Below are 14,591 nucleotides of genomic sequence, written 5' to 3'. Positions count from 1 at the left end.
ATTTGGAGGCTTCATCAATAATGGAAGTTAATCTTGAAAATTTTAGTTCCTTGTATTCTTGTTTCAATGCATAGTATAACTTGAGAAATAAAAACGATTATTCTTATTTAGTTTCTATTTAAACAATGTATGTTACACTGGAATCCATTTGCAGCAAACATATCAGAACTATTGCATTCCTTTTGTTGAAGACATAAATTCAAATTATTTATAAATGATTTTTAAAAACTGTTAGAAATGCTAATCTATAGCAAAAATTGAATTGTACAGTTTATTTTCAAATCCTGTAGTATCTGATTTCACTCTTTATTTATAAACTTGAAACATACTTTTCTCAGTACAAAATTTTTCCCAAAAAATTGGCTGGCCGCAGTGGCCGAGCGGTTCTAGGCGCTTCAGTCTGGAACTGCGCGACTGCTACGGTTGCTGGTTCGAATCGTGCCTCGGGCATGGATGTATGTGGTGTCCTTAGAAGTCTACATTAACAACTTATTGTGCAAGGAAACTTTGGTAAAGCACTTTAGGTGGGAACTTATGAAACATTCAAGTGACTTTTACCAGAGTGTACACTTATGTAAAGAACAAGAACATGACTGAGTGAAAGGTACAGTGACTGGTAAAAAGTTTTTGGAACGAACTGACTATTTTGAAAGATAACTGGAGCTGGACAGTGCGGCAGAACAACAGAAGAAAATCATTGGAATTATGAATAACCGGAACAATCTATAGGAGAGGGTATGCTGAATACTGGAGCAGATGAAAGGGCAGGCATCTTGAAAACTGGACCAATCCCATGTTTGGCATGCTGTAGCAGGTGGCAAAGCAGATGTTACCAGGTAGTACCAAATAGTTCTGGAGGTAACATTGCTGAACTCATCAGGTAGATGTATTAAAATACCACTGTTTAATTCAGCATGTGATTTAACTCTATAAAAATGATATGGAGAAGAGCATTAGTGGTAAGAAAACTGTTGATGTAAAGGAATCGGGATAATAGTGCAATGGTTGTACCTAATTTTCTCATTAATATTGAAATTTTAAATGATACTGAGGTAGATAATGAAAGAAGTTCAAATGACAAGGGCTTCACCCACTAATGGGAAAAAGGTATGTGCTGAAAGTAGTTATGAACTGATACATCACTGTAATGTCAAACAAGAGCTTGTCAGTGACCAACTGTTTTAAAGTTAAAACAGAACAAAATGGTGGTATGGATAACAGCATGGCAATGGTAATAGCTTTGCTTAGCAATTTAAACACAAAAATAAATAAACTAAAAGGAGAAAATATTCAAACATGGGTGAAATAAACTGGGATATTGGCAATATAAAGAAAGAGCTGGGGGGTGTAAATGAAAATTTAACAAAATTTGACCAAAGAATTGCTGAAGTACAAAGTTATTGTGAGAACCAGTTGAATGAGGCTTATATAGAAACAGATTCTAAATTGGAGAAAGTAACCAATCATTGTAAAGCTAGTTAGGAAAATGTAAAAATATGCAGGGATGGGTTAGAAGCAGTAAATGCTAACTATCAGGAAGTTCATGAGGATAACAAAACTTATGGTGACAAAAATAAAGATGATTTGAAAGCACAGTTACAAGAGACAAAACAGGGAAAAATTCAATTCCAAATTTGGAAAGTAAAGCAGAAAATAAATGTATTTCTATAATTAAGGACAGTCTGTTGGGGGTTAATGAAATCATGAATTCAAAATCTACCGAAAGTAAAAATAAGGTGAACCACAGTGTAGGTTGAAACAATTACTCTGTGTCAGATGTTTCATCTTTCATTATTTGTAAGAATTGTAACAATTTTGAACCTTGTGGCAATGTACACCAAATGGATTTTATTTGAAAATTTGGTGATTTACCCAAGGGGTGGAGTGAAAGAGAAAAAATATCTTTTGTAAATATTTTTATGAAAGGGGATACTTATGGCTGGGCAGCAGATGTAGCAAGTGAATGTGGTTCTTGGGAAGAATTCAGAAAGGTCTTCCTAAAAGAATACTGGTCCAAACTAGAACAACAGAACATCTTTGGGGTAGAGACAAATATGACCACAAGAGAGGCACAATAAAACTGTTTAGTCAGTTGAAATAAACAAACTGAAATATATTGATCAGGATTTGGGTAGTGAATCATTTATCTTGGGGTTAGAAAACAAATTGCTCCAAAGAGTGAGAGAATTACTCTTATCTGCCCTTAGAGAAAATTTAAATGATTTTTTAACTGATATGGGAAGAGTAGAAAAAGCTAAACTAATTTTGGGGAATGTGAACCCACTTCATCAAGGGAAAATGTGAGTAGCAATTATTAGCAAATGAATAGGATCAGTATATCAGATGACCAAAATAATCACTGGGATAACTGGAGAAGTAACAGCAACAGAAGAAGTAAGGACAGAGATAGAAATTCAGGTAACTGGAATGGAAAGAGAAATGGTCATACAAATCAGGGTCAGGGAAACTAAGATTTGCACCAGTTGAGGCTCAAACTTGGGCAAAGGGTTGCAAAGAGCAATAGAATTTCAAATATAACACTGGTTATGTACCAAAAAGTTGTGGAACTAAAAAAAGCACAATATCAACCCTATCTAACAGGTTAAGTTGAAAATGAAAATACTGTTCCACTATTACAAATTGAAAACAATGGCAATCAAGAGGAGATACCAGAAGGTAAGTCCATACAAGGAACATCAACTTTTGAAGTGTCTGGCTTTGTGGTCTAATAATAATGAAGAAAATGATCAAGTGGTTACCAAATGTTGAATGATAATGATAGTGATACCAGTAGCAGTTCAGAAGATGAGTGAATGATGAATCGTAAAGTAGTGATGATGAGGAATAAGCAATTGAATTTGTTTATTATGAAATTAAAGTAATTTAATTAGTAAAGAGAGAGTAAGTCTGAAAAATTGGGATTTAATGAAGAAAGGAGTACAGATGTAGTAAATAGTCAGAAGGATCCTGCTATGTGCCACTTGACTTCAGCTGAAAACAACTTTGGTCATCCAGGTGACAGTTTTTCTAGAAGAAAAATAAATAGGCTTGGTGTATGAACCAGAAATTTCAGAGAATAACAACGAAATATGTAATCCTTTGGTTATGCCCAAGGTAGAAGAAGTAGTAGTTAAACAATTACTAACAAAGAGATAGAGGGGCTGGCCAGTACTTACCTCAGCTCAGTACAGCCGATAGAAACACAAAAAACAACAGAAAATTTAAGTTCCTAGCTTTCGGAATAAATGTTCCTTCATCAGGGAGGAGAGAGGGGAAAGAAAGGGAAGAAGGGAAAGTGGATTTAGTTACTCACAATCCAGGTTATGAAGCAACACGGAAAGGAAAACAGGGAGGATAGCAAGGATGGAGGCACGGTTGTCAGAGGGAAGCCAAAGATATTCTACTGTAGGTGCTGTGCCAGCTTCAAACCAAAGAAGATGCATACAGAAGTAAAGAGGTATATAGTATAAAGATGTAGGATGAAAAGATGCATGAATGGCTAAAGAGGAAAGGGAAAGAGGAGAAGACTGAAAAGTAAATGGGAGTGAGGTTGTTTAACGTAGGTTCAGTCTAGGGGGATGTCGGGATGAAAGGATGTGCTGGAGTGCAAGTTCCCATCTCCGCAGTTCAGAGGGACTGGTGTTGGGTGGGAGAAGCCAAATGGTACATACGGTGTAGCAGGTTCCTAGGTCCCTAGAATTATGCTGGAGGGCATGCTCCGCTACTGGGTATTGGACATCTCCTAGGCGGACAGATCGTCTGTGTCCGTTCATGTGCTCAGCCAGTTTAGTTGTTGTCATACCAATGTAAAAGGCTGTGCAGTGCAGGCATGTCAGCTGATAAATGACATGTGTAGTTTCACATGTGGCCCTGCCTTGAATTGTGTATGTTTTGCCAGTAGCGGGGCTGGAGTAGGTGGTTGTGGGGGGATGCATGGGGCAGGTTTTGCAGCGGGGTCGGTTACAGGGGTAGGAACCGCTGGGTAGAGAAAGTAGTCTGGAAATATTGTAGGGTTTAACAAGGATGTTACGGAGGTTAGGGGGATGACGAAAGGCAACTCTGGGTGGTGTGGGGAGAATTTTGTCAAGGGATGATCTCATTTCAGGGGTTGACTTGAGAAAGTCATAACCCTGGCGGAGTAATTTATTGATGTATTCGAGGCCAGGATAATATTGGGTGACAAGGGGGATGCTTCTCTGTGGTCTGAGGGTAGGGATATTGTTGTTGGACGGGGAGGAATGTATTGCTTGTGAGATCTGTTTGTGGGCAAGGTCTGCAGGATAGTTGCGGGAGAGAAAAGCACTGGTCAGGTTATTGGTGTAATTGTTGAGGGATTCGTCACTGGAGCAGATACGTTTGCCACGAATACCTAGGCTGTAGGGAAGGGAGCGTTTGATGTGGAATGGATGGCAGCTATCAAAGTGAAGGTACTGTTGTTTGTTTGTGGGTTTGATATGGACAGAGGTGTGGATGTGAGCTTCAACAAGATGAAGGTCAACATCCAGGAAGGTGGCTTGGGTTTTGGAGAAGGACCAGGTGAAATTCAGATTCGAAAAGGAGTTGAGGTTATGGAGGAAATTAAGGAGTGTTTCTTCACCATGAGTCCAGACCACAAAGATGTCATCTATAAACCTGTACCAGCCAAGGGAAGCAGCTGTTGGGTCTTCAGGAAAGCCTCCTCCATGCGGCCCATGAAGAGGTTGGCATAGGACGGACCCATCCTGGTTCCCATGGCAGTTCCCCTGATTTGTTTGTAGGTCTGGCCTTCAAAAGTGAAGTAATTATGAGTGAGGATGAAGTTGGTAAGTGTGATAGGGAATGAGGTTTTTGGAAGATCTTCAGGTGGGCATTGGGAGAGGTAGTGCTCAAGAGCAGAGAGACTATGGGTGTGTGGGATGTTTGTGTAAAGGGATGCAGCATCTATGGTGACAAGAAAGGTTTCAAGTGGGAGAGGAGTGGGAATGGATTTGAGGCGTTCTAGGAAGTGGTTTGTGTCCTTGATGTAGGATGGGAGTCTGTGGGTGATAGGTTGGAGGTGTTGGTCTACCAGAGCTGAGATACATTCTGTTGGGGCTTTGAAGCCTGCTACAATGGGATGACCAGGATGGTTCTCTTTGTGGATTTTGGGTAATAGGTAGAAGGTAGGGGTACGTGGCTCAGGTGGAGTGAGTAAGTCTACGGAAGCCGTTGTGAGGCCTTGTGAGGGACCTTGGATTTTTAGGATTTTCTGCAGCTCAGTCTGGATGGAGGGAATGGGATCCTGGGTAACAGCTTTGTAGGTAGTAGTAGTTAAGTGCCTTTTCGACAGGGGGAGTGAATTAAACAGAATATCTTGAGCACTTTTTGGTTCTATAAAAAAAACAATGGGGAGTGGTTGCCATGATGGTTTCTGAAATTTGTATTATTGGTGCGACTGGAAAAATGTCAAAGAACATTAACGAAGAGGTAATGTTAACCACAGAAATGGCCGACGAAAAGTAATATGTACTTTTTGTGTGGGTTTTTGTGCAGATGGAATGTCAAAATTGATTTTGCTGCTGTAAAATTTTCTTTTGATTATAGTGGTAATACAATTAAATTAATTTTCTGGGGAAGTGGATAATGTGAAACATGTAGAAGGAGATTTTCTTCTAAGGTTTCTTGCTGTGGATAATGAAAATAATAAGAGAGGAAGAGAAGACTATTGAACTTATCAGGGAAAAAGTAGAACATATTGATGGTTTAACGGTAGAACGAAAGGATTATTTAGCTAAAATATTAATGCAAAATAATTACGTATTCTCTGAAAAATCTGAATTAGAAAAAAAACTTTGAGTGTAAATTAAAATTTAAAGATCACAAACCCTTTTTTTTTTTTTTTAAGAAACCTTATGCAATACCATTTTCAAGAAAAGAGACAGTTAAAAAGGAAACAGAAACAATGATTTCATGGGGAATTATAGAAGGATCTGACAGCAGATACAAAAACCCTTCAGTAGTAGTTGGCAAAAAGAGTGGGGATGTGAGATTAGTACTGAAGGCTAGAAGACTAAATGAAATTGTGTTAAGAGATAATGATAGGCCTGCTAATATACATGAAATTCTACAAAAATTCCATTGTCCAAAATTTTTAACTTATTTTGACGTCAATTATGGGTAATGGAATATTTGTTGGCTAAGGAATCACGACTTGCACTGCTTTCCTAAATGGCAGTAAGTGTTATAATCATTGTGTGGTGACTTTTGTACTGAACATATAAGTTAATATATTCGTCAAGCCTATGGATCAGTTGATGTGTAATGAATTACTAAATAGAATAAATGTTGAGGTAGATGACATACTTATTGCAAATTCAGGCTGGTTTGAGCATTGTAGCTTAATAGATGAAGTTTTATGGCTATTCAAAAAGGGGACCACAAAATTAAATGTATCCAAATCAGAGCTGGTTAAAAAGGAAATTGCATGGGACATATAATAAATGAAACGGGAATCCATCCATACCCCAAGAAATTAAAGGTTATACAAGATTTTCCATCTCATAGGAATAAAAACGAACTGAAAACCATGCTGAGCTAGTTTGGTTTCTACTATAAGTTTGTATGTGATCAGTCATTTAGTCACCCGCATTTAGGGAATTTATTAAAGAAAAATGTAGTTTGGAATTGGACAGATGAATGTATGGAAACTTTTCAAAAATTAAAAGATCAATTCGTTAATAGTAAAATGCTGTATCACCCAGACTTTCTTTGAATATGTCATGCTATTTTTAAAATTCTGCATGGTAGAGGCTGGTTCACAAAAATTATTTCAATTATTATTATTATTGTTATTATTATTATTATTATTATGTGTATTTACTATTTAAAAGCCTCATCAGTGGAGGCAAGATTTATAACATAAAACCCACACAAATCAATACATCTCTCTCTCTCTCTCTCTCTCTCTCTCTCTCTCTCTCTCTCCACACACACGCACGCGCACACACACACACACACACACACACACACACACACACACACAAAAGAACATACTTAGTATATTCTTAGGCATGTTTATCATAAGTTATGATGAACTTCAATGTTTGTATTTACAAAAATTTTGCTCAAAAATAGAAAAAAAAATTAATAGGTTTACTTTGACTAATAAAAAGTCACTATATATCACCTCTACCAACAAACTGAATACCGTGTATTTTATATAAAAGTATCTTCTATTTTCTTAAATGAAAGAATTATCTTACTTTGGTATTATTATTGTCATGCTTTGTATTGATTCTGTTTACTTATACAGGGTGTTACAAAAAGGTACGGCCAAACTTTCAGGAAACATTCCTCACACACAAAGAAAGAAAATATGTTATGTGGACATGTGTCCAGAAATGTTTACTTTCCATGTTAGAGCTCATTTTACTACTTCTCTTCAAATCACATTAATCATGGAATGGAAACACACAGCACCAGAACGTACCAGCGTGACTTCAAACACTTTGTTACAGAAAATGTTCAAATTGTCCTCCGTTAGTGAGGATACATGCATCCACCCTCTGTCGCATGGAATCCCCGATGCACTGTGTGCAGATGAAGCCCTGGAGAATGGCGTATTGTATCACAGCCGTCCACAATACAAGTACGAAGAATCTCTACATTTGGTACTGTGGTTGCGTAGACAAGAGCTTTCAAATGCCCCCATAAATGAAAGTCAAGAGGGTTGTGGTGAGGAGAGCGTGGAGGCCACTGAAATGTGCAGGAGCTCCATCGTGCATGAACCACATGTTGTGTCGTACTTGTAAAGGCACGTATTCTAGCAGCACAGCTAGAGTATCCTGTATGAAATCATGATAACATGCTCCATTGAGCATAGGTGGAAAAACATGGGGCCCAATCAAGACATCACCAACAATGCCTGCCCAAACGTTCACAGATAATCCATGTTGATGACGTGATTGCACAATTGCGTGCGGATTCTCGTCAGCCCACACATGTTGATTGTGAAAATTTACAATTTGATCACGTTTGAATGAAGCCTCTTCCATAAAGAGAACATTTGCACTGAAATGAGGATTGACACATTGTTGGATGAACCATTCGCAGAAGTGTACCCATGGAGGCCAATCAGCTGCTGATAGTGCCTGTACATGCTGTACATGGTACGGAAACAACTGGTTCTCCCGTAGCACTCTCCATACAGTGGCGTGGTCAATGTAACCTGGTACAGCAGCAACTTCTCTGACGCTGACATTAGGGTTATTGTCAATTGCACGAAGAATTGCCTCGTCCATTGCAGGTGTACTCGTCATTCTAGGTCTTCCCCAGTCACGAGTCATAGGCTGGAATGTTCCGTGCTCCCTAAGACGCCGATCAATTGCTTCGAGCGTCTTCCTGTCGGGACACCTTCGTTCTGGAAATCTGTCTCGATACAAACGTACCATGCCATGGCTATTGCCCCGTGCTAATCCATACATCAAATGGACATCTGCCAACTCTGCATTTGTAAACATTGCACTGACTGCAAAACCACGTTCGTGATGAACACTAACCTGTTGATGCTACGTACTAATGTGCTTGATGCTAGTACTGTTGAGCAATGAGTCACCTGTCAACACAAGCACCGAAGTCAACATTACCTTCCTTCAATTGGGCCAACTGGCGGTGAATCGAGGAAGTACAGTACATACTGAAGAAACTAAAATGAGCTCTAACATGGAAATTAAGCGTTTCCGGACACATGTCCACATAACATCTTTTCTTTATTTGTGTGTGAGGAATGTTTCCTGAATGTTTGGCCGTACTTTTTTGTAACACCCTGTACATTACTGATAACTATTTTGCATTATGAGTGAATTTAAATAAATTTTGATATCATCTGTTAGGAGTTTAGGGACGGTTTCTTGTGCTACTGTTGAGGCACAACCACAACCGTCCATTACTGCCAATTGGCATGATAAATTATATTGGTGGGTGGTTGCCGTTGCATGTTCCTCAGTTATTTTTCAAAACCCTGCCGTTTTATTACTTACTCTTTTACCCTATCATTGAATCTATCCTTTCTTTCTTCTTGGTTGATGAGAGGGGACTTATGCTAACCCTCTTCAGCATTACCACAGCTTTGTCTTTCCATCCATTAAAAAAAACAAGGCATTGTGCTTCTCTTGTAGCAGTATTCTACCAAACCTCCTTGAACTGATACCATTCAAATGTTAGAATAATAAATTTTGATAAAAGAATATTGTCTAGTGATTGTGTAGTGGTAGGTATGGATATTCTACATGAAACTATCAAGTGATGTTGTGAAAATGTTAATATTTTGTGTATGGACACTGAAAAGTAGGTGAATAACTTTTTTCTTCTTTGCGAAGGATAATAATAACTGATAATTTGAGGGTACAAATAAAATGTGGAGACAGGCAAAGAAAGAGGGCCTCAGTTACAAACGTTTACAAAATATATGACACAAAACTGAGTTCACGGACACTGAGAAGAGGATGATTGGAGACTAAGATTTGCATTAAAGGAACATTTGAGTCCTGAGGGTAAAATAGGGACAGCTTCCAAACCATCCGACAGTTTATACGATTATTATTTTGGGAGGGGGGGGAGGCTAATAAAAGGTTTATGTACATATTTGTGCTTGTATTGGTATGTGTAAGATTAATTTTGTGACTGTAATGGCTTTTTATTTTTTAAATAAGAAACTGATTATGATTTATTTTGTTTTTGTTTCATGTGATCATGAGTCAATACTGCTGCCGCCGGCTCAGACTGGGAAATTTGAATTTTGTAATTCTTTTAAATTTTAATTTTGCTGAATACTGATAATATGTCACAAATAAAGACATTAAATTTTGTAGATGAGCAAAGTCCAATGTCTCCAGTGATGTTTCACTGAAATTTGAGATATAATATTCAAAATATTGACTTCACATGGTATAAAGGTAATTTTTTTTTACCATGGAATTATCTAGGTTTTTATTTCATAATATTCACCTCTATAATTCCATGGGGTGGGGGTGGGGGGTGATAAAGCTGATTTGGCCCCCACCATCCTACTTCGTCTTTTATGCTCCTAATTTTAATAGCCAGGGGCTGTACTAGTTTTTTTCCTTCTCTTGCTGTCATTCTTCGCAAAAATTTTGATGACAGAATCCATTATCTGGGCAAAAATTAATTTCCATTGTGAAACTATTTACTCAGGTTACACAATTCACTGTTTTGAATGTTTTGTATTAATTAGTTTTGCTGGAAATAATGTATTTCAAAAGTTATTTAAATTCAAAGTTTTTGATCTAGACAGCACCCTTAAAAAGGGCCGATAAAAGGATTCAGAAAAGTAGCTCATCTCTAAACTGTAGACCAATTTTTGCTCATTTCAATGGTGTGTTTGTTTTATCACAAACCTATTTAATTCAGGAGATATAATTAACCACAGATTCAACCACCCCAAACTTTCCACTCATACTGTGACCAAACCACTATAAATTTCTGGAATATGTTAACATACATCAACATATTATTGCTGTTCTAAATTTTCTGAACCTAATGATAGCAATACCAAATACATAATTGCCATAATTAAGAACTGCATAATTTTTAATACACACATTCTAATAATCAGTATGGATACCATACCTAAAAGTTAATAATTTCCACAGTGTAAGTATAACTTGGCTCTGTATATTTTAGTAGCTACTGCTCATATCAGTAACTTAATTAACAAAGTCTGACAGTAATTATTACATCTGTTTAAAAAGTAATAATTTGACATAGGGAAATTTAAAACAATAGTCAAATAAACAAAATCACATAATATTCTAGCGCACTTCTATATACGAGTGAAACATGTAGTATCGTGATTACGCTTCTTGGAGTTAAGTCATGGTCAGCATGCAACTTGCTCCAGGATCTCAGTATTCTCTAACATGTGTGCTCTAAAGTTGTTATTCAGCCAAGCTTGGGATTATTCAAGGATCTGAGCTGTGACTATCAGAATGTCATCAGCAAACATCAAAGTTATTATTTTCTCCCCATGGGTTTTAATTTCTACTTCCTACAGGAAGCAATGCAATTTTCTAATGTACACGCTGTATATGCCAAAAGGAGGAGAACCATTAATTAAATGGCACATTGTAATTCTGTCAGAGACAGCAAAAGACCTGGAAGAGCAGTTGAGTGGAATGGACAGTGTCTTGAAAATGAGGATATAAGATGAACATAAACAAAAGCAAAACGGTGATAATGGAATATAGTCAAATCAAATCATGTGATGGTGAGGGTATTAGATTAGGAAATGAGACACTTAAAATAGTAAATGAGTTTTGCTATTCAGGGAGCAAAATAACTGATGCTGGTCAAAGTAGAGAGGATATAAAATGTAGACTGGCAATGGCAAGGAAAGCATTTCTGAAGAAGAGAAATTTGTTAACATCAAGTATAGATTTAAGTGGCAGGAAGTCTTTTCTGAAAGTATTTGTGTGGAGTGTAGTCATGTACAGAAGTGAAACATAGACGATAAACAGTGTAGACAAGAAGAGAATAGAAGCTTTTGAAAAGTGGGGCTGCAGAAGAATGCTGAAGATTAGATGGGCAGATCAAGTAACTAATGAGGAGATACCGAATAGAATCAGGGAGAATATGAATTTGTGGCACAACTTGACTATGAGAAGGGATCAGTTGGTGGGACATGTTCTGAGGCATCACGGGATCACAAATTTCATACTGGAGGCAGACATGAAAGGTAAAAATCATAGAGGGAGACCAAGAGATGAATACACTAAGCAGGTTCAGAAGGATGTAGGTTGCAGTAGTTATTCAGAAATGAAGAAGCTTGCACAGGATAGAGACGGGCCTCGCTGCGATCGAGCACTTCCTTTCACGCCGATCACCTGCCACCCTACCTAAAACCTCTTTCCTCATTACCTTAGCCAGCTTCATCCTGACCCACAACTTCTTCACTTTTGAAGGCCAGACATACCAACAATTAAAGGGAACAGCCATGGGTACAAGGATGGCCCCCTCGTACGCCAACCTATTCATGGGTCGCTTAGAGGAAGCCTTCTTGGTTACCCAGGCCTGCCAATCCAAAGTTTGGTACAGATTTATTGATGACATCTTCATGATCTGGACTCACAGCTAAGAAGAACTCCAGAATTTTCTCTCCAACCTCAACTCCTTTGGTTCCATCAGATTCACCTGGTCCTACTCCAAATCCCATGCCACTTTCCTTGACGTTGACCTCCATCTGTCCAATGGCCAGCTTCACTCGTCCGTCCACATCAAACCCACCAACAAGCAACAGTACCTCCATTATGACAGCTGCCACCCATTCCACATCAAACGGTCCCTTCCCTACAGCCTAGGTCTTCGTGGCAAACGAATCTGCTCCAGTCAGGAATCCCTGAACCATTACACCAACAACCTGGAAACAGCTTTCGCATCCCGCAACTACCCTCCCGACCTGGTACAGAAGCAAATAACCAGAGCCACTTCCTCATCCCCTCAAACCCAGAACCTCCCACAGAAGAACCACAAAATTGCCCCACTTGTGACAGGATGCTTTCCGGGACTGGATCAGATTCTGAATGTGGCTCTCCAGCAGGGATACGACTTCCTCAAACCCTGCCCTGAAATGAGATCCATCCTTCACGAAATCCTCCCCACTTCACCAAGAGTGTCTTTCCGCCGTCCACCTAATCTTCATAACCTCTTAGTTCATACCTATGAAATCCCCAAACCACCTTCCCTACCCTCTGGCTCCTACCCTTGTAACCGCCCCCAGTGTAAAACCTGTCCCATGCACCCTTCCACCACCACCTACTCCAGTCCTATAACCCGGAAGGTGTACACAATCCAAGGAAGAGTCAAGTGTGAAAGCACCCACATGAATTACCAACTGACATGCCTACACTGTGAAGCTTTCTATGTGGAATGACCAGCAACAAACTGTCCATTTGCATGAATGGACACAGGCAGACAGTGTTTGTTGGTATTGAGGATCATCCGGTGGCTAAACATGCCTTGGTGCACGGCTAGCACATCTTGGCACAGTGTTACACCGTCCGGGTTATCTGGATACTTCCCACTAACACTAACCTGTCAGAACTCCGGAGATGGGAACCTGCCCTTCAGTATATCCTCTCTTCTCATTATCCACCAGGCCTCAACCTCTGCTAATTTCAAGTTGCCGCCGCTCATACCTCACCTGTCTTTCAACAACATCTTTGCCTGTGTACTTCCGCCTCGACTGACATCTCTGCCCAAACTCTTTGCCTTTACAAATGTATGCTTGTGTCTGTGTATGTGCAGATGGATATGTGTGTGTGTACGAGTGTATACCTGTCCTTTTTTCCTCTTAAGGTAAGTCTTTCTGCTCCCGGGATTGGAATGACTCCTTACCCTCTCCCTTAAAACCCACATCCTTTCGTCTTTCCCTCTCCTTCTCTCTTTGCTGAAGAAGCAACCGTGGGTTGCGAAAGCTTGAATTTTGTGTGTATGTTTGTGTTTGTTTGTGTACCTATCGACCTGCCAGTGCTTTTGTTTGGTAAGTCACATCAACTTTGTTTATAGATATATTTTTCCCACGTGGAATGTTTCCCTCTATATATATATATATATACAACCTATCATGACGCTCAAAAGTTTTTGTATAAATCAATAAAAGGTAACAGGTCTTTGTATAAATAAATTAAAGGTAACAGTGAAAAGACACAAAAATATTAGAATGTAGAATGCCAAAGTAAATTTATCTGACACATGTGGTCCCACTTGTACACAAAGAAATAAGAGGTTCTTTTATAAAGAGGCAAACTTCAAGTTTTATGTTTCTATTTACAGTTTAGGTATAAAATTTCTGCATATTAGATGTCTGGATTACACACCATGTTCCAAACTTGATGATGCCAGCCAGAAGGAACAAATACTGCTTCACCGGCTTGCTGTAATATTTCATATGGAGGATTTAATTTTTTATATTCTGGAAACAAATCTTCATTTTTAAGTTCTTCACTTGTACAGTCATATGGTAAGTTCCCAAACTTATTTCTTAAAAAACTTTCCTGTCCTGGAGGAAACAGCAACCATCTCTTCTGACCGCAAATATTTACAGACCAACTAAATGATGTGAATACATCAGCATGAAATGGAGTCCTACAAAAGAAAAATATTGCCCATTAATATAGAAAGAAACTTCCACATGGGAAAAATATATTAAAAACAAAGATTCCAAGACTTACCAAGCGGGAAAGCGCCGGCAGACAGGCACAATGAACAAAACACACAAACACACACACAGAATTACTAGCTTTCGCAACCGATGGTTGCTTCTTCAGGAAAGAGGGAAGGAGAGGGAAAGACGAAAGGATGTGGGTTTTAAGGGAGAGGGTAAGGAGTCATTCCAATCCCGGGAGCGGAAAGACTTCCCTTAGGGGGAAAAAAGGACAGGTGTACACTCGCGCACACACACACACACACACACACACACACACACACACACACACACATATCCATCCGCACATACACAGACACAAGCAGACATATTTAAAGGCAAAGAGTATATCAAATACTGATTATTTTAAGAACAGATACAAACAGTATTGTTTCAAGTTCCTGTACCACTAAAA

The 14,591-nt window shown here is 38.8% G+C and overlaps 1 protein-coding gene across 1 annotated transcript in view; it reads right to left on the bottom strand.

Annotated features, from left to right (window-relative positions):
• The window catches only part of LOC126336796 (2-oxoglutarate and iron-dependent oxygenase JMJD4), an 89,531-nt gene that overhangs the window by 9,332 nt on the left and 65,608 nt on the right, over nt 1–14,591 (bottom strand). The window contains exon 4 of the mRNA XM_050000823.1: nt 13,851–14,118. Within this exon, the coding sequence (XP_049856780.1) occupies nt 13,851–14,118 (268 nt within the window). The remainder of the gene's footprint in view (nt 1–13,850; nt 14,119–14,591) is intronic.

This window comes from Schistocerca gregaria, chromosome 2, assembly GCF_023897955.1.
Source record: "Schistocerca gregaria isolate iqSchGreg1 chromosome 2, iqSchGreg1.2, whole genome shotgun sequence".
Lineage (NCBI taxonomy): Eukaryota > Metazoa > Arthropoda > Insecta > Orthoptera > Acrididae > Schistocerca > Schistocerca gregaria.
This window is presented reverse-complemented; position numbering and strand designations above follow the sequence as displayed.